At 41.4% G+C, this 23594-nt stretch overlaps 1 protein-coding gene across 2 annotated transcripts in view; it reads left to right on the top strand.

Annotated features, from left to right (window-relative positions):
* The window catches only part of LOC122765468 (striated muscle preferentially expressed protein kinase-like), a 52531-nt gene that overhangs the window by 22183 nt on the left and 6754 nt on the right, over nucleotides 1–23594 (top strand). The window contains exons 5-34 of one of the 2 annotated variants that reach the window (XM_044019725.1): nucleotides 146–531; nucleotides 1138–1284; nucleotides 1846–2028; nucleotides 4650–4798; nucleotides 5550–5638; nucleotides 5773–5948; nucleotides 6038–6224; nucleotides 7035–7108; nucleotides 7377–7535; nucleotides 7615–7804; nucleotides 8215–8444; nucleotides 8554–8673; nucleotides 9318–9422; nucleotides 10035–10241; nucleotides 10333–10456; nucleotides 10889–11061; nucleotides 12054–12166; nucleotides 12264–12432; nucleotides 14036–14135; nucleotides 15947–16147; nucleotides 16634–16691; nucleotides 16774–16851; nucleotides 16963–17135; nucleotides 17242–17268; nucleotides 18201–18353; nucleotides 18464–18506; nucleotides 18628–18693; nucleotides 18974–21623; nucleotides 21705–21872; nucleotides 23233–23355. In XM_044019725.1, the coding sequence (XP_043875660.1) occupies nucleotides 146–531; nucleotides 1138–1284; nucleotides 1846–2028; nucleotides 4650–4798; nucleotides 5550–5638; nucleotides 5773–5948; nucleotides 6038–6224; nucleotides 7035–7108; nucleotides 7377–7535; nucleotides 7615–7804; nucleotides 8215–8444; nucleotides 8554–8673; nucleotides 9318–9422; nucleotides 10035–10241; nucleotides 10333–10456; nucleotides 10889–11061; nucleotides 12054–12166; nucleotides 12264–12432; nucleotides 14036–14135; nucleotides 15947–16147; nucleotides 16634–16691; nucleotides 16774–16851; nucleotides 16963–17135; nucleotides 17242–17268; nucleotides 18201–18353; nucleotides 18464–18506; nucleotides 18628–18693; nucleotides 18974–21623; nucleotides 21705–21872; nucleotides 23233–23355 (6821 nt within the window). The remainder of the gene's footprint in view (nucleotides 1–145; nucleotides 532–1137; nucleotides 1285–1845; nucleotides 2029–4649; nucleotides 4799–5549; nucleotides 5639–5772; nucleotides 5949–6037; nucleotides 6225–7034; nucleotides 7109–7376; nucleotides 7536–7614; nucleotides 7805–8214; nucleotides 8445–8553; nucleotides 8674–9317; nucleotides 9423–10034; nucleotides 10242–10332; nucleotides 10457–10888; nucleotides 11062–12053; nucleotides 12167–12263; nucleotides 12433–14035; nucleotides 14136–15946; nucleotides 16148–16633; nucleotides 16692–16773; nucleotides 16852–16962; nucleotides 17136–17241; nucleotides 17269–18200; nucleotides 18354–18463; nucleotides 18507–18627; nucleotides 18694–18973; nucleotides 21624–21704; nucleotides 21873–23232; nucleotides 23356–23594) is intronic. The other variant, XM_044019724.1, reaches the window with a different exon arrangement.

Below are 23594 nucleotides of genomic sequence, written 5' to 3'. Positions count from 1 at the left end.
CTTTATTTTGTGTCACTAACTTAAAAAATATGATAATAGAAAATGGATTTGAAGATTTTTTAGCATGACTTTAAATATATTATTTATTGATTCCATGCTGTTGTTAAATAACAGATCTCTTGTCTTTTTTGCACACACAAAAAAGCTTCACAGCAGCTGACAAAGACACACTTGTTGCCAAGTCCTCGTCCTCCAGCAGGGACCTGGGGATGGATTTAAAGAGAGACACCAAGCTGGACAGCAACAGAGCCGGCCGCAGGTCACCCAGCCCAAACGAGAGGACAGGCTCCCAGTGTCCACCCAAGCCCCCTCGACTCAGTCCATCGCCTAGCCCGGGTTTCAGCCCCCTCTTAAAGAAGAGGAAGGCAGATGTGGGGAGGACGTCCCCTGCGTTGAAAGTGAACATCCCCACGATCCTGGTGGAGGACGAGCCCATGGAGATGGAGTGTGCTGCAGACAGGAGCAAGAGGAAAGAAGGCAGAGTTCGTAAGAGCAAAAGAAGTTCTGCTCAACCCCGCTCTCCAGAGGAAGGTAGGACGTAGTGATGATCTGAGAAATTAAAACAGGCTCTTTGGTTGAAATTTGTCTGAAATCTGGATGAAAACTCTGGATTATTTTACATCACAGTTTACATGAGTTACTTTTACTCTGTTTGACCTATAAGTGACACCGATTTTCCCAAGTGATGCAGCACTATATGGACTTTGATGCAAGAGAGTGAGGGGTTCACGAACTTCCATTTCCTGCTGGGAAAAAAAGCTGTCTAACAGCAATTTAACGCTGATAACATAAAGCCTTGGATGTTGTTAGATGAAAGTAGATGTAGATTTAATTGGACAAGCCTTTTGTTCAGTGGCTAAAATGAAGGCTAACCATGTTATCAGTGAGATAGTGTTGTGTGGCTCCCAGGCTGTTGCACAGATAAAGCAGTGTACTCTTCAAAAAACCAAAACTATCCTCCGACTAATGACTACAGACAGATATGGATCTAACGCATAAGTGTCTGCTGTGTTGAACTTATTAAATACTGCCTTGCATCAGTGTCAGTACACTTTGATAGAGGAATTCATTTCAGGAATTCAAACTTAAACACAGAGAACACACACACACTTACAAAAACTTATGCTTGCTTTCCAGGAGCCTCATCCGATGACTCTTACCTGTCGGCTGATGAGGATCCGGCTGAGCCCCCGCGGTTTGAGAGGCCTCTCGCGGCCACCGCAGCAGCCATTGGCTCAGAGGTCAAACTCAAATGTGTCATCACAGGGAACCCAACTCCTACAGGTACAACACAGAGAGAGAGAGAAAGTGTGTATTTGATAAGTATTTGTGACATTTTCTATTCTTATTCTTTTTTTTCAAAATGTTGTACTCACACAAACCATAGAGCGTAAACAGAAAGTGGACGCAGTCTTCGGGTTTGTAGTGTGACAAAAAAAAAGGGTGTTTATTGAATAGCTTTTAATAATACACAGTCTAGGATACAAACATACTTATTTTTATTCAATTATGGACCTTCAAAGCCAGAATTTGATCCATAAATAAAATCTTCAGTATTTTTTAGTGATTTATTTTATTTTATTCTTTTGCCTTTTCTCTGTTTTTGTATGTTCCCAGGACCATGTTTACTGAAAATGCAGAGCTATATAGAGAGAAATATAATCTGTTCAAATAAAAAAAAAACATGGATAATCCTCAAAACAAAGAGCCTTTCTCCTGAAACATCTCTGAAATGTGGATTGTGCTATATTTGTTCTTTCAGTGGGAGGCTTTTATTGGCTGGTTTTTTTTGTTTTTTGTTTTTTTTTTCATCTGTGTGAATGTATCTTCTCTTTTTTTCCTCAGTGACATGGAGGAAGGATAATGCGGAGATACGGAGCGATGCCTTCCATGTGGTGAAGGCTGCGGGTGACGAGCACAGCCTGGCAATAAAGCAGATGAGGCCGAACAATGCCGGGTCGTACTGCGTCACAGCTGTCAGCACGGCGGGCAAAGCGTCCTGCAGTGCCGCACTCCACGTCCAGTCAGGTGAGACTGTGTCCGGGGGGAGGTGGGGGCAGTTGCTGTGTGCTTTTGTTTTACTGGGTGCAACACAAAGTTAGACAAGTGCAGAAATTGTAACGCTCATGACAGTGATGCTCTACATGCTGGATCAAGTCGCTTTAATCTATTGCCAGCCCTCCTCCGCCTGACACGCTGTCTTTACTGCTACAAAGACCTGCTGGAGCTCAGCATCCCAGCCAGGGCTTCTGGCTGTGATAGCTGCCATAGCAACCCATACAATCTTAAAGGCACTGAGCCCCCGTCTTGGTTGGGATCGAAAAATGCAGCCCTTACCCCGCAAAAGGCCTCAAGGCGCAAAGGCAGCGCTCTGGAATCAGGAGTAAACAAAATCAAAGGTTTCTGTTGTAACAAATGAGTCTGCAGTTCACGTGTGTTTATACTTTGTACAGTGTGAGAAACTCATGCCGCTCTTACTGTGTTGATTCAGCTCATGTAAATGAAAGCTGTGCTTCTTGAGTTTTGTCAACAAATGTGCATTCACTCCGGTACAGTCTCACAGGCAGCTCAGGGGCCCGCGTTGCCATATTAGGCCTGTGTGGAGTCTAAGGAGTATTTTTAGCTGCCCCTCTTGTTCTTTTGGGTACTTGCAGTCTGCTTTGTGTCCCTGTTTGAAATTACTGCTGCAATCACTGGTGTTTTCTTTTGACTCGCTCACTAGACTTCTATCCCACAGGGTTTGGAGCTATATTGGAATATAATCTGAGTCATTTTCAGCTGCTGTAGCGGGGGGAGCAGAGTAGGTTGGCTTCGCTGGGTGAATCATATCACGGGAGACGTAGTTTGAAGGAGATTAACGGGACAGTTTGGGTGTTTTGCAAGTGTGGTCGGATGAGGTATTAATGGATTATCAACAGTGACTTTGCCGAGCGTGCTGCAGAGTGTGCTGCTGCTGTTTCCATGAAACCGACGGTGTGCTCACTCTCACTGAAAACACGGCTGCCGGCAGGGACAGAAGGGAAAAAAACAGATTGCAGCCACATACAGTAACACCTACTGATGTCTATGATATGTAGAGAATGTCTCTGCCACGTTGTCTGTATGTTATCAGGCTGGAAATTTAAGTTGGTGAACTGCTCACTCTCCTGCACCAATGTCCATTGAGAAAAATCTTGCCTTCTTTAGCCAGTTTGTGGCACATTGGTAAATCCAAATAAAGGATTTCAAACACCAAAGATAACACATTTGAACTACATGACAGCAGCAGCAGTGAATCGACAAATCTCGGGTTTTCGGTGTGGGGAAGAAGTGGTTTACAAACTTCAGTTTCCAGCATTAAAAAAGCCTGTTCTGTGGTGAAGACGTGTAGATTTTAGTAGGTGAGTCTTTAATTAAGTGGCTCTGTTCTCCCTTCTGTCCCTGCGATCTGCTACGTATGTTATCAGCAGCCATTTCCCAGGCTGGTTCACTTGGTAATGTCATTGTTGATAATGTGTCAGCAGTATTATCCCTTTAACTGTACTATTTTACGTGTTACAGAAAACATTTTGTATAAATGTATAAAATAATCCAGCTTTCCCAGCTCTTTTCTCAGTATAAATCCATTAAAACCCTAACGGTTCTATAGAATATTTAATGGTTCAGCAGCTCCAACTGTTAATGTCATGCCGTAAGAGAATTTTGGACGTGACAGTGACGGCAAGCAGAGGAGAGAAAAGAGGATAAGTCTGAAAGGGAAGGTTAGTTGTGTAAGAGTTGGCAGGTTTATGTAAATACGCTCAGGAGTTATTCACCGGTGCACAGGCGCTGCTCAAAGATGTGACACTAGGTAAGTTATTTTGTTATTCTTTTCCTTCAATAACTGCAGTGTAACTACAATTCAACCCTACGGATACGCACCAAAACTTAATAACTTGATGTAAACTGTGTTTTTGTTTCTAAACGTGACGTTTTATTGCATAGACAACCACATCTGTGAATGTGGACTTGCTTCTCTGTCGTCTGCTTTTCAATTTTACGCTTCAGCAGTTTGTTTTTCATCCTCTTGCTCTACTTTTCAAAGAAGGTCATGTCCCTAACTCTGTCCCAATGATGGATTTCATTCCTTTTTGGTCACTTGACACAGTTTATCTGCCCATGCCAGATGTGTGGGTCGCACACAAGCGGCAGGATGTCTCACTTCTCCACCCAGCTGTGAGTTAATTATGACTTTAATGGAAAGTAGCCAGGGGTCTAGACACAAACGTGGCGTCTGCTCCGGAATGCCATGGGAATTAAAGGATTAATTCATTATCTGTTCAGCTATGGTCACTTCAGAGAGCTCCCCTCTGCTCTGCTCCGTTTGGGAATGAACACGGCCCACTCGTCTGCAACTGCTCATCTCCAGAAAAGCAAGCAAAGACTGTAAATATCAGAGCAACTGACAGATTGTTCCCGTCTGCAGGTTTAAGCAGCTTCTCCCCAGTGCTGTGTTCAGCATAAGTCAAAGAGAATTTGCACTTAATTACTCAAATTAAAGCGTGTGGAAATCAGAGTTTACCTCTCCGCGAACCCGGCGTTAAGTAAATTAGACGTAGCTGCAGTGCACTTTAGATTTTATTACACTTACATCCAACATGAATCGCATTTTTTTTTATATATCTTTCCAGAGCCGACCCACATGGAGCGTGGAAAACCAACAGTTCCCCTGGAAGTAGGCAGTCTGATTCAGTCAGATGAGGAGTATCTGAGTCCACAGGAGGAGGTGATGGAGGTTGAGGACAAAAGTGTCCTCTTCAAAGAGCCCCCCTCATTTCAGGTAAGAGCGTCTCAGAAGAAGAATCTGGATTATTTTTCCCCCTTGGACCTAAAGCCTGACAAAGAGTCAGATTTTTATTTCTCTTGATAATTTCCCCAGAGATGCAAGTTGTTGTTTTGTCATACTGTAGACATTTTTCTCATTATGTTCCAGTTCTTACTTTTCATTGGCAATTTTCTTTCTTTGCGGTCACTTTGATCTTTTACATTTGTAAATCTTTGTGGGAGATTTGCTTAAAAAGTGACTCAAATAATTAATAATTCATCAAAGTAGCTGCAGATACGTTGTATTTTTCTTAAATTAAAGCTGCAGTATTTAACTTTTTGCAATTTGTTGTCTTCCTTTGGTCTTTGTGATGGAGAATTATTCATATGCCGTGTCTTTCATTTGAAAAATGGCTCTTTTCAGCGATACTCTCCGACTTGACTGAGGGAGCATTTGTGTGTATACAGCAGCAGAGCTTGGTGGGCGGGAACAAGAATAATTGAATGTTTTTTGAGAGGTAGAATTTATAAAAAAAAGTTTTGTCAATGCTTCTGTGTGTTTTCCATTGTACTCTTGTTAATTTGACTATTTGCTTTCTTTCTTTTTTCTTGTTTTATTTTTATTCATGTACAATTACTTTGATCTCTTAGATAGAAGACGTTCTACTTGAAAAGTGAAACAAATAATTCAATAAATGACCAAAACAGCTGCAGGTTCTGTGCATTTTCCTCTGATAACCAGTGTATGTTGTTTTTTTTTATTAAAGGTGGAACCATGTGATCAGGGAATCACTGAGGGTCAAGACCTCATCATCTCAGCGAAGGTCAGAGGGCACCCCAGACCCATGACTTACTGGTATGACTCCTTTTCTAAGAGCCTCATCACAAATCTTAGGAGACACATGAAGCGATCGCTCTCTTTTCACCCCCTTCACCCGCTATCAAAGACCTGAGTGTAAACGACTGTGACAGCCATTTTCTATTGAAAAGGTTGAGAGATGGAGTCACGGTGAGGACGGCAGGGCGCTTCACTGTGCGAGAGATGAACGACGGCACCAGGGAAATGAGAATCAGCCCGGCTCACAGGTCGGACGCCGGGCTTTACGTCTGCAAGATCATCAGCGAGTACGGAAGCAAGCAGGCTGAGTGCAGAGTGGAGGTCGTAGGTGTGTAATGAAGAACGTATCCCTGTGACGATGATTCATGTTGTCGCAAATACCTTGTGACACGGGGATTTTATCTCTGTTTCGATCAGCAGCCACGGTGCACACATCGCTGGGAATCAGCCGGCAGGTGAAAGACGTGGCTGCGAGGGCAGGAGAGTCGGCCATGTTTGAGTGTTACATCACGGGACCTCCAGATGTGGATGTGGACTGGCTGTCCAATGGGAAACTGATCCAGCCCGCGCTCCTCAACTGCAAGATGCATTTTGATGGAAAGAGGTGCGTCCACTAGCCCACGACACACTGTTCCAACTGCATTACACAATGACATTAGATGAGCAAACGCAACAGTGCCTCAGTGACCTGTATTTGCCATCGAAAAAGACCTACATGGCAAAAAATAGCTCTATAATACATTTGTCAAATATTGATGTAAAAAAAATGATGTAAAAAAAAATCTGCCAATAGAGTGAGCAAATTCTACTTAGAATAATTAAAACTAGCTTCAAAATGAATGTGCCTTGAAAATATAGGACTTCAAGAATTTATACCTTAGATTTTTTTCTATTACACTGTTCCATGGTAGTGAATTTCAAGTCTGTATTTGACACATCCTCAGTAGTGGACATACAAACCAGAAGCAGGAGCATTTGGGATCTCACACTTATTTTAGTACTAGTAATTAAAGCTTAAAGTAAGCTATAGTGTCTAATTAAGACAAAGTGAGATATTTTTCTGGAAATTTGAATATTTTTCTCTTGCAAAAAAAACAGAACATATCCCCGAAGCAAGGCTTTACCATTTGTTTGCCTTACCTTGTCACTTGGTCATCAAACATTTTAGTTTCTGAATGTTCTTATATTAAAGCAGTTAGAGACTCGTAAATATTGATTCACACTGGCCCTCTGCTGGAACTAAACAGCCAACCAGTGATCTCCCTCATTAGCGGTAGACACTTGTGCATCATCAGCTGTCCTAATACTGACCATCTCTGAGCTCCATCCATTGGCCTTTCTGTCAATGAAACCCTTTCATCCATTTCTTCTTTGATGGGTGCTTTTCAAAGGCTGCTGTGTTGTCGTCTGTCAGGTGCCGCTTACTGCTGAATTCAGTACACGAGGATGACAGTGGGACGTACACCTGCAAGCTCAGCACTGCCAAAGGTGAAGCACAAACACTATCATCACTGTTGTTTAACATGGAACATGAATTTTAACTCTGCCAAAGAGCTGATATCTGTGTCTTTATCTTTATTAGTTTATCAAGTTAAATTTGTTTGCTCCTTTTTAATGGATTTTGATAAAATACTCACAATAACGCAGAGTAATCATGGATTATGACTCAGTTTCTCATACTATATTTCGTCCGTTATTTGAAAAGTTTAAACGCTGTAAATTGACACATCAGTGACACTCAAACTTGCACTTACAGAGGAGTTGACCTCCAGTGCAAACCTGCGGGTCACTCCTTCCAAGGAGCCTCTGTTCACGCGTAAACTGGACATCCTGGAGGTCATCGAGGGCCGCACGGCCCGCTTCGACTGTAAGGTGAGCGGATCGCCTGCTCCCAGAGTCAAATGGATGCATTTTGGTAAGAATCTCATCTTTGTGTCTGATAAACAGGTGTGTGAGGTTTTCTCCATGACTCACAGTTATGTTCGAATGAACAGATGCGGAAGTGGAAGAGAGTGAAAATATTCACATCCTTCAAGAGGGTGGCCGTCACTCACTTGTCATCACCCACGTCAGCAGTGACACCGAGGGCTTCTACACGGCACTTGCTCAAAATGTCCACGGGAAAGCCGAATGTACCGCCGAGCTGTACGTGCTAGAACCACGGGCTGCCATCACATCTCACATGTAAGACGTTGAAGATCTGTTGTGTCATTTCAAATGTGTAGTTCATGTCTGATGAATGAGGTATTGACACATCGCTGAGAGTGAGCTCTTCCACACCAAAGCCCATCGAGAAAAACAGAGGTTTTTTTTAGCTCATGGAAAGAAGAGAGCTTCAGGATCACCATTGGGTGCCATGATCCAAAAATCACAGATTTTCTTAATGGTCTTTGGTGTAGTGATAGTACAGTTTACAAACGTCAGTGTCCACCTGGAAAAAGACTCATATCAACAAAAAGTGGTACAGTGGCCTTCACTTGCTGACCGCCATGTCTGGTCCAAGACAGGTGCAGGTTCTAAAGCCTTTTAAAGGAGTGACTTTAAGTAACTCTTTCAATCTCACCAGTCATTCTCACTCTCCTTCTTTCCTCCAGGGCCAAGTTGGAAAAGATGCCGTCCATCCCAGAGGAGCCTGAGGGTGTGGAGGGTGAGGTGGAGAGGAGGACCATGCCGGACTTTGTCAAACCCCTCGCCGACATGGACGTCACTGAAGGGAAGGAGGTGGTGCTGGAGTGCATGGTGGCGGGTCTGCCTTACCCGACCATCGCCTGGTACCACAACGGCAAGCGGATTGAGAGCAGCGAAGAGCGGAAAATGACCCAGTGTAAGCAAAGAACATGGTTACAAATCGAAGCTCACCTACATTTTGGGGCAGTAAATAAATATGTGTGTGTGTGTGTGTGTGTGTGTGTGTGTGTGTGCATGTTCTTCAGACAGGGATGTCCACAATCTGGTCATTCGGAGCGCTTGTCATGCTCATGGGGGCGTCTACAAAGCTGTCATCTCCAACAAAGTGGGCAAAGCAGCTTGTTATGCACATCTATATGTTTCAGGTAAGACATTTTGCATCGGCAAGGACACTCTCAAAGAGAAATGGCATAAATGGAAATGATTATGTACAGTCTGAGGCAAATTTCAATACTTATTAGGACATATTTGTATTTATTATGAATCTGCAAAAAATGTTTTAGTACATACTGTACCTGGTTTTAAAAAATGCCTATTTTTCTGAACTTCTATTCATGTAAACCAACAAAACAATGTCAGTATGTCAAAAAAAAGACAAATTAATTCATAAAAAAGCAATACTTTTGAACTAAGTTCTTATGTTTTGCAGCTTTAAATAGAATAAAAGTATTAGAAGAGGTGGTCATCTTGTCATAGAGGCTGTTTTCTACTGGTTTTTCACAACAGCGCCGTGTGTGAGCTGCATATATGTAGCTGTATACTATATTATCTGGAGTGTAAATGCAGACTCCTGTGCATGGAGCAGGTAAATTGTGAATCCACAGCCAAGACAAACCTATGTCTGGAGAATTAAAATAATCCTGGCAGCTGCAGCTTGTGTTTCTGTAGAAATAGAATCAATTTACTTGATTGTTTTTTGTCTTTCTGAGAAAAAAAACACAGCGTAAAGATACTATTTTCACCTTTGGTATATGTGTCTGTGATTAAATATCTATTTATGTAAAAACAGATATAGTTCCTGATCCACCTGATGGTCCTCCAGTGATAGAAGCCATTACAGGGAAAACGATAAGTCTCAGCTGGAAGAGACCAAAGAGACTTGACCCTTCACTTGGTAAGGTCACTGGCATTTGCCAATTGAGGCTTTAAAATTAATGTCGTTTTTGTAGCCTTAGGCCATGTCCAAACAATCTGTTTCTTTGCCGGTTTAAAAAACTTTCCTGCAAACACGGTTTCAATGTCTCTATCCACATGAAACTCCCCAAAATGACTCAAAATGCTTTTCAAAAAAGCAACAACGACTCTCTGGCATAACCCTAACTACCGGTGCTTTCCGAGAAGGAAATGGTCAGTTCTGCTACACGAGTGAGCTTTATCTAGCCGTATTTACTGCGGGGTGGAGAGTCAACTGTCTGACTATAGACACAGAGGGAGAGTGAGAGAGAAACACTGATCACACAGACAAGAGCGAGCTGTGGATGTGCAGTGCAGTTGACCATGTGTCTCAATCTCAACAGTCTCCACAGTTTTAGGTCTCCCAAAATGCTGTTTCAGTGTGGACGAACCGCCAATATGATAAATAACCAGATGCATATTCACTGACACTCGTCTCGTGTTTTTAATTCCCAGGTAATTCCCAGAATCTCTCATAAAACCCCGCTTTGCTCGTCATTTGAAGCATTTCTCCGTGTGTTTCACACAAACACTGTACATAATGTGTCTGCAGACGCAAGCTCGTTGCTGTATGTGGTCCAGCAGCAGCCTCTGGGCTCGACCCAATGGTCTGTCATTGCATCAAACCTGAAGGAGACCAGCTACACCGCCACCTCACTGTCTAAGGGGGTTCGCTACGCTTTCAGAGTCCTGACATCCACTGGCAAGACACAGAGCAAACCGTCACCCTCCACTGACCTGGTCCAGCTCCTGGATAGAGGTAGCAAGACTGCACAAGGCTTTCAATCATCGTCACTGGTGCAAAAATTCCCTTATATAACTGTATAATAATGTATTTGACCTGTGTGTAGGGCCTTATCTGAGGAAAGCACCGGTCATTTTGGACAAACCAGACATCATGTATGTGGTGGAGAACCAACCTGCCAGTGTCACCATTACACTCAATCATGTGCAGGCAGTTATCACCTGGAAGAGGTTTGTTCTTCTACGTCTCATTTGAAAAAAGAAAAGAAAATAGAAGCAATTTAGTATCTGCAAAATGTTTTGTTTAAAAACAGAAAATCCAAAAAAGGGATGGAGTTTTATTCTCAACAAGAAAAGATTCATTAATTGGAAAATTAAATCCGAAAAAAAAAGGACCGGAGCTAAATAATACTGCTTTGAAGTTACAATACATGATCTGAAATAGTGTAATTCAATACAGATAAAATTATATTAACTATTAAAAAAAAGTAATAATAAAAGGAAGGACCTCATATTTTATAGATTTATAAAATCTAGAACGGATCAGGTTGAGATGAGAGGTTTTGTTTTCAGCCAGAAATGAATCTCTTCTGTAAAATCAAAGCTTTGGGGAAGGAAAACACATCTAATAACTGTGATCTTCTGCCTCCTTCTCTCCTCCAGGAGGGGAGTGGTGCTGGTCAACAGGCCGGGGTTGTTCGAGATGAGCATGCCGGACGACGATCAGCACACGCTGAAGCTCCAGAGGGTCAGGAGCACAGACGTGGGCCAGTTGGTGGTGACGGCCAGCAACCAGTTTGGCAGCGATCTCTGTACGCTTCAGCTAGCTTTGGCAGGTCAGTGCGATTCAGGCAGAGAAACGCTTGTGTGTATGGGTAATTCCCCCCCCTCAACAAGGGAGAGTCGCTTTAGCTATTAGATTAAATTAGATTAGATTAGATTAGATTAGATGAGATTAGATTAGATGAGATTGATCCCACACTGGGAAAATTCACTTGCTACAGCAGCAGGGTTGGGAGCAAACTTCCTAGAATAGGATATAAGAATACACAATATAATAAAAATATACAAATGCAATAATAGCAATATTATAAACAATGAAAGTGGGATGTACACATATGGAAAAAAGTGTATATAAAATTTGTGTACATATAATGTACACACATTTGTTACACACACACAATTTCTCCAAAACGAATTTATTTTGAAATGAAATCCTTCTTTTCTTGTGATTGCTGCGAATATAAAGCTTTCAGCCACTTTATTAGGAACACATGACACCTCAAAGCGGAAGGTGTTGCAACTGCTGTGGTCGTTTCTCCTTCAAGAGTCAGTGTATTGTGTGTCAGACGCATCATACTTTGGTTGAAATCAGTTTGTTTTGACAGTCCGTTGCTGTCCAATCCGGTCATTCTCCTCTGACCTCTGGTATCAGGTAGGCATTTTCTCAACTGCTGCTCACTGGATATTTCCTCCAGAGATGGTTGTGCGTGAATATCCCAGTAGATCATCAGTTTCTGAAAATCCTCACATCAAAAAAACATCACTCAAATCAGCGTTGTATCCTCAGTATGAGTTTCAGCAGCTTATCCTAAATACACCAAGTCACTGCCATGTGATTGGCTGAAGTTGAAGCGGTGTACCTAATACTAAAAACTAATACTAAAACTTTTCATCGTATACTTCATTAATGACAGACACAAAGACAGTCAAGACTATTTCACTCATGCAATCTGTGGTATTTTATTTACTTTATCAGTATTTATGTCAATTAAATGTAAAGTCTGATGTTTTGGCTGCTGTGTTTTTATATTATTCCCATCCATAGTGCCACCCAAGTTTGAAACCATCATGGAGGATGTGGATGTGCACATGGGGGAGACGTGTCGACTGGCTGTTGTGGTTGAAGGGAAACCAGATCCAGATATTCTGTGGTATAAGGTAGAAAAATTTGGTTTCCTTTTACACACACAAGAGACTATATATAGAGAAAGAAAAAAAGTCATCTGAAGCCATTGAAATGATTGGTCTGTTGCAGGATGACGTGCTTCTCAGTGAAAGCAGCCACTTCACATTCGTTTACGATGACCCCGAATATTCCCTCGTCGTACTCAACGCTCGCCCCGAGCATTCCGGCGTCTACACCTGCACAGCCAAGAACCTGGCCGGCTCCAACTCCTGCAAGGCTGAACTCACAGTCCACACAGGTCTGCCGTCCAGAATCAATAACAACAACACTGCACGCACCAGCACAGCCAGCATTAATGAACAGGTTCAGCACTTTTTAAGAGGATTATCACAGAAGCATATTGCATTTACCTGCAATAAAAAAAGTTAGGCTGAATTACCAAGATAAGCTTTCTCCTGCCAGAAATGGTCATCTCAGCTCTATTTGTCTGAGTTAACTAAATATTTTTTTTTTTTCGAAAACAATAACTAAATTTCTGCTCTGTTTTTCTTTCATTAAATATCATTTCTGTTCCATTTTTCCCGAATTAATGAGTTACTTTAAAAGAAGCTTCCATTTCCTTCTCGAGAGCTCGACTTAATGGAGACAAACATGTCCTGCTTGTTTAGTTTCATCCAGTTTATCGCTTTGTTTTGGGTTTGAGACACTGGAAGTCACAGATTTTGCAATCAATAATGATCAATAATTTTGCAATCAGTGAGAGGTAGTCACATGACACTCACTTGCACCATCGGAAAAAAGACAAGCTACAACCTTGTGACAGTAAAAACATAGCTTTCATCAGTTACATGCAATATGCTTCCATAGAATAATTAGAAAAATTATCAATTTTAAATGAGATCTGGTGTGTGAAGGCCCTTTTGTATCCACTCCACTGATTCTTCTTTATCATCATTGAAAATTGCAATCTGACTGAGTTTTAGGGCGATCTGATGCTTTTTGAAGGAATTTGAGTTAACCCTTAGTGCTTACGTGGCACCCATGGTAATTTGCTGTGGGAATGGGGGGTTGTGTTTATATGTCACATATTCGGGCAACACATATGTGTTGTTAAGTCAAAGTTAGAATTCCTTTTAAATTGCAGTTTTAGTAGTAATATAAAGTAGCAATAATTGTGCAGAAGTCACAAAATAGACCGTTTTTCTTTTCTTTTTGTTTAACAAAACGAACCAGGTGAACTGTGAATCCCGACGTACTTCCAAATTTCACAAATTCAATCCGACTTCTAACATTTTGAGTACTTTTTGCTCAGCTGTGTTTATATAGTTGGTGAAAATGAAAAAAAATGTTTCATCAGATTGCAGAGGTTGTGCTGAAAAAGGGATATAAGACACTCTTTATTGCACATTCTTGTAGCCTCTGTATATACTGTACGTCTTAACATAGTAATGGGGAAAAAAAAAGCAGCCGAAATGCTTTGTGTTCTAAGTGTTAAACACCCATTTTTACATTTTGTGTTCCCACTAGCCACGCAGCAGGCTCCCATCTGTCTATTCTCTTTCACTGTAACAATGTGTTATTTACCTGAAGCTGTCAGGGTGTGGTTTAATTTGCTATACTCGGATTCATAAACGAACATGATTTCCCCAGTCCACATCACTGATTTTCTAATGCACTGCACACACACACACACACACATGCTATTGTGAGCTAGTTCTTGTTGAATATTGCATCTCTAAATCTGCAGCATATGGCCGAGACCACAAGGTGTTGTGGGACTACAATATGAAACCATCTGTCAGTGTGCTGGCACACATGCACAGCCAAACACGTACACATTAAAACAAACAAGAAAGAGGGGGCAAAAAATAATAAAATGCTGATGTTGCTGCTCCGTGCAGAGCGACAAGAAGCAGAGGAGCCAATGGAGGATGAGGGAACCATTCTGAGGAAGATGAGGCGTTTGACGGATTACTACGATATCCACAAAGAGATCGGGAGGTGAGTGTTGTCTTACATCCCTGCGCACACACACAGTGACATTTTTTGTGGGTTTTATTTTTGGACTTTTTTTACACATTAAGAAAAAGCAAAACAACTAGGGGATAGCAGGCTGGATAAAAAAAAAACAATACAAAAACACACACACTTTGGATTGGGATACTGCATTTGGTTGTATTGTTATTTTGATTATTTTGTGATTATTATGTGATTATTTGTGCGACACTAATGTGGATTATAGAATTTAATAGATACATAATATCTGTCACTAGAGCAAGTTACACAGCAAAATATGTTGTTTATTATGCTAATTAGGCCCAAGTGTCAATTGTGCATAGCGTTACCCACCCTTTTTGTGATTTGACCAGCGTCATGTTGAGGTTTTGCAACCTGAAATTCACACACATCCCCTGCAACCAGTCACCCATTGGACGATAACAGCCGTCAGCTACACTGTGTCCACTTACATGTGCCGTATTTGTCATCTATTTCACTTTATCAGAGAATAATTTTACAAAACTGACATCATGTTCTTGTTTAGAAAAACTGAAATTAGTGATTGAGACCATTAACTCCTCAGGAATATGTTGAGATGTTTTATATATCAAGAGAAAGGTAGAAGTTCATTTTCCCATGGACTTCCATTCAACTCAATTCACTTCAGTTCAATTTTATTCGCCGAATCACAACATACATTATCTCAAGGCACCTGATTAGCTTGAACAAGGAAACCGGAAGACTAGATCCATGAATGTCAGAACTATTTGTTGGAGAACAATGTAAATACTGTTGTATAAAAAATGTAATTTATGTTAATATTATGTATATAACTTCACTTGGACACAGTGACATTCCACGCTGCATCAAAGCTGAGGCTTGTGGGTGACATAGGGGAGGGAGTCATGCCTGCATAACAGCAGAGTAGACATTAAAGACAGATGAGTCACCAGCCTGAGCGGAGAGAATAGATTAAGATTTGTTTGGATCTGACTCGGTGGAGACGGGTGGTTACCTTGAGCTGTAGAGCAGTATGGACGCCACAGTAATGACGCCAAAGGCTGATGTGAGCTGGTTATTAAACAGAACGGAAAGAAAATTCAGATTCAGGTGTTTACTTCTCCTCCCCCCACAGAAATGCATCTAAAGAGAGTAAAAGTCAATTAGTGGTTATTCTTGCAAAGAGGAATTTATTATTGGAGTGGAGTAAAAGAGCAACGCTGAGTGTTCTGTTGATATGAAGTGCCTGTCGTCTTATTTTTACACCTTTTAAACACCATCAGCATCAGGCATGCTAACAAGTAAAACTGTGCACATTACTCTTTTTCAATTTATGGCATTTCTTAAATCCCCATTAGTATGTTTTGCACAAAAGATTGACTTTTATTTATGAATAAAGAACATAAATTAATTCCCCAGTTCCAAAAGAGAATGCACAGTCCGTATGATATTGTCTTTATTGCTGTGTTCCATTTACATCAGAACTTGGAAGTCGGAAAAGCAAAAATTATGTCTGGGTAGCCATGGTTAGCAATACCAGTCAGCACTCTACATGGTATTTTATGCATACAAACCATGCATCATCATGTCTACAGTTAAAAATTAAACAGAACTAATGCTATTAATGGAGGTTGGTGTGATGACCTTGTAAATTCCAAGTTCCGACTCCACTCGCACCATCACATTTTCCAACTGTGACCTTTCAGAATGGCTGCTGTGGAAATTCTAAAATCTAGGCAGTGACTTGTTAAAGGTTGTCAGAGAAGACTTGAGACTTTTGAGACCACAATGTCATTCATGATTTGATTGTGCAGGGGCACCTTCTCCTATGTGAAGAGAGTGACTCAGAAGAAGGGAAAGGCAGAGTTTGCAGCAAAGTTCATCTCAGCCCGAGGACGGAGAAAAGCTCTGGCCCTGAGAGAGATGGACCTTCTGTCTGAGCTGGACAACGAGAAAATTCTCTATTTCCACGATGCCTTTGAGAAGAAGGACGTGGTGGTGCTCATCACAGAGTTGTATCCCTTTTAACGCAGTCTTTGTTTCCAGTGATACAAGTTGTTGTACTTTAAATGATGTCTTATAGTGTTAGTGTACATTTATAATGTAAATAGCTGAAAATCTGGAAAATGTCAGAACAAACAGAGAAATTTCCATTGAGGACAAACATGTCTTTATGCCAAAAAAGGTCCTGCTGTTTCCTGCAGCAGCTTCAACTTTTATCAGCCTCACTGTCAACCAAAAGTGCACTTAAATGCATCTCAAGGACACTAAAGATCCAAAGCATTAATCCTAATGTCTTTTGTTCCCGGGGGGCATGAATGAAGCGCAGCACAGCTTTTTTTTACTCTCTGACTCATCACCGACAAGTGTAATTAGCTAAAGAATAGGCTGTGCGGGAGATTTTATGCTCATTTATAATTCATTTCTCATGCATCTCCCACTCTGATCCGTGCAGTCAAGTCACTCAGTCTTTTTTTTTCCTCAACTTGTGTGCGAAAAAGATGTCACGAGGAGTTCCTGGACAGAATGACCAAAAAAACAACAGTCATGGAGCTGGAGGTTTGTGTGCTTCTGCCAACCGCACTGCACCATCATTATGTAACACGGCTTTGAAGTTCACTCCCTCGATGTTCCTCCACAGATACGCAGTAGCATTCAGCAGCTTTTGGAAGGACTTGGTTATCTTCACCAAAAAAACATCGCCCATCTTGATATAAAGGTTTTTTTTTTTTTCATCCCACATCTAGTGGTGTAGCACATTTATAGAACCAAAAATGCTTCGGTGTGAAGTAACTAACATTGTGGCCTCTGTGTGCACATTCACTTCTAGCCAGAAAACATTTTAATGGCGCGTCCTGGCCGTGACCAGATTCGCATTTGTGACTTTGGAAATGCAATAAAACTGGAGGCTTCGGATCAGTACTACTGCAAGTATGGCACGCCAGAATACGTCGCTCCAGAGATTGTGAACCAAACTCCCGTGTCCACGGCAACAGACATATGGTGAGCCACCTGTTCACCCCAGCTGAGAAGTACTGTAGTTACTACACACAGTGCAGACCCAACGCTCCCCCTTTATTAAAATGTCATGTGCTCTGCTTTCCCACAGGCCTGTTGGCGTCATCACTTACCTCTGGTACGTTCAGCTGATCTTAAATGAAGAGTTCAAATTTTTATGTGTAGACACATTATCAACACCGACATCACTGAGCACACTGCAGTTTCCACCGTTTCCATGAAGCAGCTTAGGGCCTGGACACTTGCTATTTATTTATTTGTTTATTCGTTTATTTTGAACATACAACAGACAAAAGAAAACAAATGCAGATGCACATTCCACCTCATTGGTACACAAAATCTATCGATTTACATGTTCAAAAAGGAGTAAGTATAAACTTATTTATTTCCACCCCAATTTCCACAACTCAACAGCATTTACATAATTTTATTTATTTAGCTTCCTGCTTGCCAATCCATTCATTCATTTCTTTATACAATATCCATGTTCTCTTATACTGTATGTGTTTTTTATTATTATTATTATTATTATTATAACATCTTATAATTTGCGATCACTTGTAACACAGCATGGATAGAAGATAAATGTATTTTAGCCACCTTAAAGTCCAGTTTCATGTGGCAGAAATTGAATATAAAGTAGTTAACTTACACTAACTGAATTGTTGTTTTTCATTACTCCTGAATGAGCCATTGTTATTTATATCAGGAGTTGAGCCACCATTTTGGACAATCAGCTTTTAACAATAGCCCACAAACTAAATCTCATGAGCTGTGATGCTAACTGTCAAACTATAAAGAAAAGCTTACTAAATTTAATTTCTAGTAGGAAAGGGCTGTCTAAAGGTCACCAGGAGTGGATTCTTAAATCTGTTTTTCCTTCTGTCCCTGCTAGCAGCAATGTTATCAGTAAAATCAAGTGTTCCAGGCTGACTCACCAAGGCTCTGGGCAAAGTCACTGCTTATAATGTATCAGAATTTCATAAAGCTGCACTATAAAAATGAAATATATCTGGATTTTTTTTTGTTTTTGTTAATTTTTTTTTGCAGTTTGACTGGTGTGTCTCCTTTCGCTGGTGAGAACGACAGGGCCAGTGCCTTAAACATCCGTAACTACAATGTGGCGTTTGAGGAGAGCATGTTTTCTGACTTGTGCAAAGAAGCAAAGGGGTTTGTCATCAAGCTTCTGGTGGTGGACAGACTGTAAGCATCTTGATTTACTTCATATATACTTGGCTGACCATAGTTCACATTTAACGGTGTCAAAACTGCGTCGTCATGAGCATGTTTCCTCCTCCTCCTCCTCCTCCCAGGAGGCCCAGTGCCATCGAGTGCCTTCGTCATCCTTGGTTCAAGGTGAGCTGTCATTCATCTGCCGCCAAGTCATATGCTGCCAAGCATCAAATATTTCAAAGTGTCATTGGACATTTATTTATAGCTTCACTACGTTTAATGGTGTGCTTTTTTTGCCTTGCAGTCGCAAACAAACAAGAGCATCAGTACAGCGATGCTAAAGCAGGTTTTGTCAAGAAGAAGATGGCAGGTAAAGCACTGCACCTAAAAACTCTTGTAATATCGCATTAATGTTTTTATGCTTGATTGAGGTGGAAAAGTTATCAATAAACGGTATGTGTAAACATTTGTCGGTGAACTATCTTTCAGTATTCACGTCACCATGGTTGGAAACGCATAAATCCTCATTTGCTTTCACAAAATCTTTTTCTAATTTGATTCAATTTGTGATACATTGACTCAGCTTAGAGTCATTCACATAAAATAAAGAAATTAACATCTTATACTGTCCTTTTGTTACCTTTTTTCAGCGTTCCCTCATCAGCTACAAGGCCAAGATGGTGATGCGGTCCATACCGGAAGTCCTGAACGACTCATCCAGTCATGTCTCTATTGCCGTGGCTCGGCATTTAAAAGAAGGCTCCCCACAACTTTCCTCTTCCTCTGATTCAGATGCAGATGTAGATGAGCTTCCCTTCATTCCTATGCCATTGTCCATGGTGTTCTCTGGCTCCAGAGTCTCCCTTAATGAGATCCCAGGGGATGAAGATGTCACTGGATGGCCCAGTGTTGCAGCTAATGGAAAAAGAAAGCAGGACAATATGGAGCTAGCAAGCACAAGAGGAGGGGCTACAAAAAGGTTGGCAGATGAAGGGGAAACCCCAAAAGGGGAGAAAATGGAGACAAAACGAGTTGGCCTTAAAAAGGGATCGAGTGTGGAGTCAGATGAATCAGAGACAAAAGCAAGGAGGGGTACCATGAGGAGGGGAAGCTCTGCTGATTCAGCACTGCTTCTCCACATTGACCCAGAAAAGGAAGACAGCAATGAGGACTCAGAGAAAAGTAACAGTCTGAAAAAGTCAGTTTCTATGGAGCTACCCAATCGCAGCCCAAGCCCTGGGGCAGCAAAGTTAAGCCAGGAGGATTATGCCCTAAAATTAGAATTGATGAGACAGCGGCTGCTCAGGGGGGGAAACATCGACAAAAAGATGAGCGGCCTGCGAGGACCCTTGTTTGAAACACTTGGTATTGAGGAACAGAGGCAAACAGAGTCTCTTGATCGCAATTTGAGGAGATCTAGAGCCGGACCATCAACAATCACCAGAGCAGCATCTTCTGAGAGTCCTGTGGAGGATATTCCAAAGACCAAAGTTTTTCGCAAAAGCTCCTCCTTCACTCAAGGGGACTCTGAACCCATGCCACTGCACCGCAGGTTTGGAGCTCCCTTAGAGATCCCGTCTATGAGCAATGCTAGCGTAGAAGGGAAAAAGCTCCAGGAGGCAGCCTCAATGTCAGCACTGACAGAACAAGCAACACTGGAGTCTACTTCTACTTCCCCAACAAAGAGGACTTCCTTTACACTTCCAAGACCAGGAGTGGACCAACAGAACAGTGTGCGAGAACATGGAGACATAGACAGGATGACAAAGAGTAGGACCAAAACTCAGTTAGAACAAGCACATAGAGTAGAGACCGAGTCCACATCACCCTCTCTAATCACTCCAATAATTGTGGTAGAGGAGGAAGATGAAGCGGCTGGTAGAAAAGAAAAGCAGGAGTTACATAGTGACAAACTTTCACCTGCTATTACAAGTACCATTCAGGCTGTCACAGTGCCAGTTCAAAAATCTGCTGAGACCCCAATATCGAAGGACCCTGCAGCTACAGGGAAGCCAAATGGTACAACATGCACAGATGTCCCTACATTGCCTGAACATCCAGCAGTATACGCCAAGGTAGCAACTCCTGACCAATCTCCTGCTTGTTCATCATCAAATACTGATCTTCCTACCGCCACCCGTCAGCTTGTGCTCAGGACAGATATCAAAGACATTGATTCAGAAGACGTCTTTGAAGCTAGGTTTAAGAAACGGGAGTCATCTTTGACTCGTGGACTCCGAAAGTTGACCAGGAACAAATCAGAGGAGAAATCCCCGTTATTAAGTCGTAAGGCGGTTGAGGGAGGTGAGGACATTTACAGGCCAGGTCCAAGGGGTGCACCACTTGAAATGGTTGCCAAGGGACTACAAGAGAAATCTAAATCTGTTCAGGATTTAAGGGAAGACGATAAGGAAACAGGCCTTGGTCGAATTGGGAGATTTTCCTTGCGGGCAAAGAAATCGACGACCGCTGACAAGAAGGGTGAGAAACCAAAGGAGGAATCTGCTGTAACCAAGAGGGTTTCATGGGCCATTGGGCGTAGCAAGTCCCTGGATACAAAAGAGCCAAGCAGCACAGGGCCACAGAGGCAGGTAGAAGAAAGTGAGCAAAGAAAAGATGAGGAGTCATCGGTTTCTGCTATGAGGCGCAGGTTTGAGTCCAAAGTGGCAGGAATTTCTGCCAAGATTAGGCCACAATCTGAGGAGAGAAAGAATAAAGATGCTGAGGGAAGTCAAAAAGACTTGGTGCAAAAGGACTCCAAAAAAGTCACAGATTCCCCTATCCTCGCAATGCGACAGAAGTTTGAGAACAAAGTGGCAGGATTATCCTCAAAGATCCGTAGTCAGTCTGAGGAGAGAAAAGGAGAGTCTGAGGGAAAGAGGACACCCTTGTTTACGCGCCATCGTCATTCCCAATCGGAGGGACGTGGACTCCAAGGAATGGGCATCCCTGAAAATCAACTGGCACAACAGGCTGGCACTGGTGCGTCCAAGGAGTCAAATGAATCCGTGTCTAGCTTCCATTCCGAAAAAGGCTCAGAGAGTGACAGGCGTTCACGGTGGGACAGGTGGGGGTTGACAAGAAGCAAGAAAGAAAAAACCCCTTCCCAGTCTGATCTGTCTTCATCCATCCCCAAAGAGGGGGCTTTGTCAAACAGTCAGCAGTTCATCCGCTCTGCTTCAGATTTTGCTCCTGTGTTCCACATTAAACTGAAAGACCACATCTTGTTGGAGGGAGAGTCTGTCACCCTCAGCTGTCTTCCAGCAGGAAGTCCACATCCGGAAATTACATGGAAGAAAGGTATCATACCTTGGTGTTACTTTAGTTTACAGCAGAAGCTGCAGTTGATTTGCCTATTATATGACAATTCTTCTATTCCAGATCGCAATCCACTGGAGGTGGATGACCGCATCAGCCTGGTCTCTCACCCTGATGGCAGGGAGCTACTTACCATCATGAAGTCCTGCCGGAAAGACACTGGAATTTATGAGTGTGTAGCTACCAACCCTATAGCTACCATCACCACCTCCTGCACACTATCCATAGCTTGTAAGTTAGTTTTTTTGTGTAATTATTTGTTATATTTTGTTATATAGAGTATATATATATATATATATATATATATATATATATATATATATATATAATGCAAAAATAGTGAAAACTATGGGAAATTAACCCATGAACTCCAAAGCTGCTTTTACAACTTTTACAACTAGAGGTACAGCTCCTTTACTTTTCATGGATATACAGTAATGATATTCATTCACTCTTTTACTTTGAATATGTAAAGTGAATTAATCTCAGACAGAATTGTATTAGCATCTAATATTAAACATATAATACCAACAAATCAGGAAAATATACTATTTGTTTGATGTCAGATGCAGTCAAAAGCATTTGTACATTAATGTTTATGCCTCTGGACTGTGTGTGGTGTGAAAATTTACTTTAGACAGCTTATTTTAGACTAAATGGGGAATAGTTTGTAGAATGAAGGGCTGACAGTATTTGTGTCATGCTACAAAGACCTCACAGGTTTTGTTCTTTTATAAGTGTCTAATTTCTCTACATCTTGAATCTCAATTAGCCTAATTTGTGATATTTTACAATAAATAAGTAAATAAATAATAATCATAATCATAGAAGTTAAGTTTGTTTAGAAAAATCTATTAATTTAAATTAACAACCCCTAATGACAGAAAGAAGGGATAAGCTGATACAATACTTAAGTAATCACTGGATCTGATATTAAATTATCAGTTATAAATTTAAGTAACAAATTATTATTATAAAAGGCAAACATATGATCCAAAACTCATTCAGCAAAGACTGTAGAAATGTGAATTGTTTCATCTTTCGTCTTTATTGGAGCATAATATTTGTTATTTGGCTGGAACATTGTGTTTTTGAGACGTTGAATACCCACGGATGTGGTATCAGTATCAGTATTGGTATTGGTATCAGACAAGAAAAATGGTATTGTACCATCCCTAACAGAAAATCAAATGCGGTAAATGTGGTAAAAAACCTTCCACCAAATGACAGTGGAACAAAAATAAAACATTACGTTATTATGTTATAAGCTTCTCCACACACACAGAAGTGCGGCCGAGCACACAGGCGAATGAATCCAACAAAACAATTTATAATCTTATTAAACTATGCACGTCACTGGGAAACTCACACACTCTCAAACCACACAAACGAAAAACTGTTGGAACTCTGGAGACAAAAATAAAACATACTGTGCCCACAGGAATATCTTAATTTTTTTTTTATAACTTAGTTTATCCAGGGCTGGTTTTACTTTGTGTATACATGCACATCTGCCCACAAGTCTGTAATGTGTTTCAGCATGTAAGTGTACACTGACCTGACTGTACTCAATCTGCTTATGATGTTGAAGGTGTCCCAAAACGTCCAGGAACCCCCGAAGTCCCCCAGACTTTTAACAACACAGCTCTGGTCCTATGGAAGCCAGCAGACACTCAGTCCCCGTGCAGCTACACGCTAGAAAGGAAAGCAGAAGGTAAGTGAGTGTGTAGAAAATGGCTGATGTTTGAGTACGTTGTCATTTTGGTGTTTTTTTAAGCTACAGTCCCTGTGTTTGATGTGGTATCACCACCATGAGCAAATGTTAAATTAAACTAAATAATTCAAGCTGCGGTGTTTAAAAAAAGCTCAGACAATGTTTGGCTTTGCACTGTTAAGTGGAAGACGCTCGGGGAGGGGGGACTGCTCCCTCACAGTTCTGTGAGGGAGCAGTGT

Source organism: Solea senegalensis, linkage group LG2 (assembly GCF_019176455.1).
Source record: "Solea senegalensis isolate Sse05_10M linkage group LG2, IFAPA_SoseM_1, whole genome shotgun sequence".
Lineage (NCBI taxonomy): Eukaryota > Metazoa > Chordata > Actinopteri > Pleuronectiformes > Soleidae > Solea > Solea senegalensis.
This window is presented reverse-complemented; position numbering and strand designations above follow the sequence as displayed.